This window comes from Dromiciops gliroides, chromosome 4 (assembly GCF_019393635.1).
Source record: "Dromiciops gliroides isolate mDroGli1 chromosome 4, mDroGli1.pri, whole genome shotgun sequence".
NCBI classification, from domain to species: Eukaryota; Metazoa; Chordata; class Mammalia; order Microbiotheria; family Microbiotheriidae; genus Dromiciops; species Dromiciops gliroides.
This window is the reverse complement of record NC_057864.1, coordinates 351501169-351507791: the sequence shown is the minus strand read 5'-3', so window position 1 is coordinate 351507791 and position 6623 is coordinate 351501169. Positions and strand designations below refer to the sequence as shown.

The following is a 6623-nucleotide window of genomic DNA, read 5'->3' as shown; positions in this document are numbered from 1 at the left end:
TTTTCCCCTCGTTCACCCCTATCTGTGCCTCAGTTTCCTCATCTTAAAAACGGGGTAACATTTGCATTACTTCACAAGAGTGTAGCGGAAGGAAAGGTTTGCATATTAAAGCAATGGAAATAACATTTATTATATCATCAAGGCTGCATGGAAGGGGTGGGGGTGGGGGTAAAGAGGAGAGAGGAGGAGCCGGACGCCAGGCACCGCCCCGGCCACGCCTCTCCCCCTCTTCCACGAGGTGCCTCAGCTCAATCCCGCCCACCGGCGAAGCGGCCTTTAGGAAGAATTCCCGCGTCCGCGAGGAAAAGCCCCTCCTTGCCCTCCCACCCTTGGCCAGGAAAGCGAAGCTCCGCGTGCGCCTCCAGTGCTCGACCAACAGCCGAGCGCGCTCGGCCCCCCCCCCCCTTACCCCCGCCGTGAGAGACGTGCCCAGTAGCGACCACAGCGCGCCCGAAGAAACACGCGGCGGTGGCGGCCCGGTCTGCGCCGGCCTTTGATTGGTGCCCGTTCCAGCGCGCGCGCGCGCGCGGTCCTGGTCCGCGCCCGCCCGCTGGTGCGCCAGCGCTCTGACCGTGCGCCCCGCTGTGCGAAGCCGGCGTCTGTCTTTCGCCTAGTCCGCGGAAGCGTCTTGCTCTTCGCGGCTTCCAGAGACGGATGTCCGCCAGTAAGTGAAAAAAAGCGGTTTCCTCCGCCTTCCTTCGGCTCTCCTCTGTTCTACCCACTGCGGGCCGCTCCTGCCTCGGAATGCGCTGAGCCACGTCGCTCTGGCTCGGGGGCGCTTTTGCGTGCTGCGCTGAGCACACCGGTGGGTGCAGAGACGGGGGAGGGCGAGGGGGGGCGGGGCTGGGGAGCTGGGCCCCGTGCTCTGGGGATGCGACTCCCAGGGGACACTGCGGGACCAGAAAATGTGGCCGAGTTCGGTCCCGGCATGGGGATCCCCTACTGCTGTGCGACCTGATTGATAGTCCATTGAGAGCACTGGTGCGGAGCTTTGCAGACCTGAAAACGCCAGCTAAATGTCACTTCTTATTATTATCCCAGATTTCTTTTTGTCTTTCACTTCTGATGGGGGGAGGGGGGAATTACGTGGGGTTAAAGTAGCATAGTTGCTTATTAAGACAACATTCTTACTGTAGATTTTACTTTTCACCGCTTCCCCTACGCTCGCTTAGTGAAAAGGGTGGGCTCTTGTAATTTGGCAAACTATTGTTTTCCTGCTAATGCACTGAAAAAGGACTAAAGTGAACTCAGCCGGGGTGTGTTGTGCCTGAGGAAATTGTCAACTAAGTTACCTCCTTAGTTTTGCACTGTAACTAAGACTAAAGATAGAATTTCTAATTGATGGTGTAGTATCTGAATTGCTGGGCTCTCTGGGAGAAATTGCGTTAAGCTCGTCTTTTCTTTCCTGATTTTTCTCAACCCTCAATTTTAAGCGATATTGCAAATTTCCAAAACAGATTGTTGTTTAAAAAAGCAACACTCCCCAAGGACATAATTTCGATCCACTTAAGATTTTCCTTTGGGAATTTTGTATATGTACCCTGTGTTGACATTCTTTGACTAGGACAGTTTTGACCGTTGACCCGAGTTGATTTTACTTTTTCTTAGACTACGCACTGGGTAAACTTCATAGACGATCATTCACTTTCTTGCTTTTGGAAATCAACCCTTTGAATTGATTCTTTTTTGGGGGGAGGAGGGCAATGAGGTTAAGTGACTTGCCCAGGGTCGTACAACTAGTTAGTAAGTGTCAAGTGTCTGAGGCTGGATTTGAAGTCAGGTCCTTCGGAATCCAGGCCTGGTGCTTTATCCACTGCGACATCTAGCTGCTCTCCTTTGAATTGATTTTTTTTTTTTTTGGTGAGGCAGTTGGGGTTAAGTGACTTGCCCAGGGTCACACAGCTAGTAAGTGTCAAGTGTCTGAGGCCGGATTTGAACTCAGGTACTCCTGAATCCAGGGCCGGTGCTTTACCACTGTGCCATCTAGCTGCCCCCGAAATGATTTTTAATGGTAACAAACCCACCCACTTAACTAGTAAGAAGACTAAATTTGGCATTATGATCTGGGTTCAATTTTTTTTTTTTTGCACGGAGCAATGGGGGTTAAGTGACTTGCCCAGGGTCACACAGCTAGTAAGTGTCAAGTGTCTGAGGCCGGATTTGAACTCAGGTACTCCTGAATCCAGGGCTGGTGCTTTATCCACTGCACCACCTAGCTGCCCCTGGGTTCAAATTTTAAACTTTACTAGCAGCATCTTTTTCCTCATTTATAAAATAGGGATAATAACACTTTGGTGCTACTTATCTCAAAGTTATTTGCAAGCCTTGTGTGTCCTGTATTCTCACACCCATAGTTAAATGGATCTGTGATTTCATCCATGTAGGTATTTTTCACCTGTGAGGAAGTTCACAACCCATACATATCTCTGTCCATATGACTTCAAATCTTCCTCAGGGAGTTCACCCACTGGGCTTGGGGCCTTCCTCCAGTTCTTTTTACATTGTTATAACTCTTGGTAACTCTCTGAGTTATTGATATCATCATTATTATTATCCTTTTGTGGATTGCTCAACACAATCCCACTTTGGCTTGTGTGGAGACAGGTAGATGGCCAGTGAATAAAGTCCTGGGCCTGGAGTCAGGAAGACCTGACTTCAAATCCCCCCTCAAATACTTTTTTAGCTGTGTGACTCAGAAAGTTACTTTACCTATGCTTCTGTTTCCTCATCTATGAAACAGGAATAATAAGCACCTACCTTCTAGGGTTGTCATGAGGATCAAATGAGATATTTGTAAAGCACTTTCCAAACCTTAAAGCACTATATAAATGCTAGTTGCCAGGCAATAAAATAATTCAGTTTTCCTCTCTCTCCAAATTCTTTCTGGCATGGTTCACTGCTTTTGCTTGGTTGGGAAGAAAATAAAGATGTTAGTATTAACGTGACTAAAAAATGTTTAGGAAGGTAAATTTTCACAAACTTCACCCCACAAAAATTATAGACATGAATTTCAAAACCAAGTGTACTTGATTTTTAGACCATTAATTTATATTAGCTCTTCCATAGCCCACCTTCCATAATGTAAAGCATTCTAATTTGACCATAGGGAGAATTATTTTTAATTTATGGCCCCTTGTGTATGTAATAAAGAGTTAGGAAAAAAGTTATTTAAATTTGTATGTACATAATTATGAAAGAATGATGTAGAAGAGGAAACAGACAGTTTATGTATATGTAGGTTAGACTAGGAATGTGGATTAGGTAGGATCTGACTTCAAATCTGGCCTCAGACACTTGACACTAGCTGAGTGACCCTAGGCAAGTCACTTAACCCTCATTGCCCTGCCCCCCCCCAATGGTTATAAGCAGGGGCAGCATCGAAAGCAATGTGCTTATTCAGAACAAATGAAATGATTCCTTGAAACCACTTTGCAGTTCTTAAGGCACTATATAAATATCAGTATTTATTAGCATTCAGTTAAATCAGTCATATGGTTAAGGGGTCATCAGGAACCATAAGGTTAGATACTCAGGCTTTCCACAAGACAAAACTAATCAGTCAGAACATTAGCTTTTACAAACTGAAGCCCTGTGTAGATGTGAATTAATTAATTCTCTGTATGAAATTTGGCCAAGAAAAATAGAAAGGCCATTGTCCTTAGGGTATCATAGACTCAGTTAGCTATTAAAGAGATGAGGAAAAAAGAAAAGTTATCAGGAGGATAAATTAACCTGACCAAGTTTTGGACCAAAGTAATAATTCTTTCCCTTAGGCTCTAGTTCACTGATTTGATTTTATCTTTAGTTTCCTGATTTTGAAGAGATACTCATTAATTCTAATGGAAAATTAAACTATTCTTGAGTATGTGATTTTTAAAATTGATTAATTTAGCATGTTAATTAATATGCTTGTTGTAAATGGGAACTAATACAAAATGGTGACCCATAAGTTTTCTAAGATTGTTTATTTTTGTTTTCTCACAAAACTTTCAAAATAAGAAAAAAGTATACTTTTTGTTATTGGTGTTTCTTTTAAAATCCTTCTCTATCTACCTAGGTCCAAGATGAATAAAGATCAAGTTGCGCTGATTGGTCAGGTGTTTGAATCTTACATTTCAGAATACCACAAGAATGAAGTCTTACAGATCTTGAAAGAAAGAGATGAGGATACTCACTATCCTGTAGTAGTTGATGCTATGACTCTTTTTGAGACGAACATGGAAATTGGGGAATATTTCAATGCATTCCCCAATGAGGTACTCCCTATTTTTGACAGCGCCTTAAGAAGGGCAGCCCTGACAATTCTGCAATCTCTTTCACAACCTGGGGAGTTTTGTATGAAGCAGAATCTTCATGCTAGGATATCAGGTGAGTCATTTATCTTCCCCAGTGTCCCTCCAGTTGGTAACCTTTCCTTTCTTAGAAGGAATTTATGTATTCTGGCTTTCTACCACATTGCAAAAATCCATTAACAAAGCAATGTTGTATTTCTAGTAGGGTGGGAGTGGGAAGAGATCATAATCTAGCAGAGTACACAGGAGGTAGTTGAAAAGTATTTACTGAATTTTAAACATAATTGAAATACCTATTTCAGGAAAAGAATTAGGGGATTAATTAGTGCTTTTTATTATTTTAAGGGACAGATAGGATTCTATGGCATTTACATCATCAGTTATACTTATTGTTTTATTTCATGAGAACTGTTAGAAAGGAGGCTATGTGATGTTGTTACAGAGACTAAATTTCCAATTGGGACTTATTCCACTTGGGTCTTATAAAGGTTATTTCTTCTGCAAAACTTTGTTTAAAAGATAGCTTTCTGCTTTTGACATCAGATGGATAGCTTGTTGTTTGTCCTTTGTTCTTGAAGAGGACTGTGACATCGAGAGGTGATGTCATGACTTGCAGTAAATTGTATTTAAGTGAGGGAGGACTGTGCAAATTTACCAACTTCAGTCTCTGCTCCAGAGCCATTTGGGTCCACTGGCAAAGATAGATATCAGGACAGCTGGAGATGGCTGTGGATGTTTAAGGAATTGGGGTCAAGTGACTTGCCCAGGGTCACATAGCTTGTAAATGTCTGAGATCAAATTTGAACTCAGGTCCTCCCAACTTCAGAGCCAGTGCTCTATCCACTTTGCCACCTAGCTGCCCCAGATGGACAGCTAGAGCATTTATGAAGCACTTGCTGTCTGCAGGCCCTGTGTTAACCACTGGGGATACAAATATAAGTTAGCAAAAACAGTCCCACCAAGGAGTTTACATTCTAATGGGGAAAGCTGAAAATCAGGTAGGAGGGGGAACGGTACTCACATAGTGGCCAGGCTGTTGGTGAGGGCATGGGGAAGTCTGGAAGTGAAGTGAGCTTGGCTAGGTGCCCTTTGGAAACACTGGCACATAGTAGATGCTTAATAAATGTTTATTAATTAATTTGTCTGAGTGAGGGAACCATCAATCAGGAGAGTGGGACTTGAGGATGGAGATGAAGGAAGGTGGTGAAGTGTTGGAAAAGAAGTTGAGAAGTTTCTGTAGACATTGGAAAGAACCTTGACCTTCAGGATTTGACACTAACCTTGAGCAGATCACTTCATTTCCCTTGGCCTTGTTTCCCTTATCCAGGTTTCCAAAATTTGATAAGTGGAAGAGGATAGGAAGAGTAGGATTTTGTATTTTATCCAAGGGATGATTGGGAGCCACCAGAGCTTTTTGAGCAGAAGAGCAGCATAGCTGTTAGCCGTTGTATGGGGGGAGAGGGGTATAGATTGCATAGAGGAGGGGAAAGTCAGATGTAGTCAGATTTATACCCTGGATTTGGGGGAAGTAGACTTCTCAAGGTTGAGAGAAGGGATAGATGGGATCCTGTGGTGCGATATTTTAGAGAGAGAGCTGGTCCAGGAGGGATGGGCAGCTCTCAAAGGTAAAATTCTGAAAATACAAACTGAAATGATTCCAATGAGGCAACAGGAGGCAGCTCTTCAACAAGAATAATGTGGATATTCCTGAAGAGCTTCTCTAGGAGCATTGGTTAAAGGAACTGGAGTTGTTTAGCCTGGAAAAGAGAAAGCTTTGGGGGAGGAATGTTATAGTTTTGTCCAGGTATGGAAAGGGCTGTTGTGAAAAATGGATGAAAGTTGCAGAGAGGCAAATCTGACCTAAGAAAAAATGTCCTGACAGGGAAGCATATCCGGAAATATAATGGCCTCTCCTCACTTCTGGAAATCTTCAAGCAAATATTGCATCACCTCAAATATTTTTATTCTGAACTTTTAAAACGAGCATCTTGATATACAAAGTAGGACAGATAAAAAGGATTGTAATTGAAACTGTGACTCTTGAGTATAACTTCCTTTTTCTTTGAGGTATGTAATAACTTCAATACAGAAAACTAAAAGTGCCTTGTCTGTTTCCTTCTTTTCTTTTAAAAAATGCTTTAATGACCCACTTTTTTTTTTTTTGCAGTCCTATCCTTAGCGCCCCTTCCTCAAATGAGATATTTGTCAAAGTGGGTAGCATAGTTTGCAGAGTGCCTGGCACTGATTATTTCTTCCCCCGCTCCCCTCAGAAAAAAAAGAAAAAGAAAAAGAAAACCTTTGTAAGTAATATTTGTAGTTTAGTAAAACAGT

General features: G+C 42.8%; 1 protein-coding gene across 1 annotated transcript in view; it reads left to right on the top strand.

Annotated features, from left to right (window-relative positions):
- Positions 1 to 547: 547 nt before the first annotated feature.
- Positions 548 to 6623, top strand: part of MCM9 (minichromosome maintenance 9 homologous recombination repair factor) — a 150998-nt gene continuing 144922 nt past the window's right edge. Inside the window, 2 exon segments of the mRNA XM_043962330.1 lie at positions 548 to 805; positions 4058 to 4368. Coding sequence (XP_043818265.1) covers positions 4065 to 4368 — 304 coding nt within the window. The 5' untranslated portion in view covers positions 548 to 805; positions 4058 to 4064.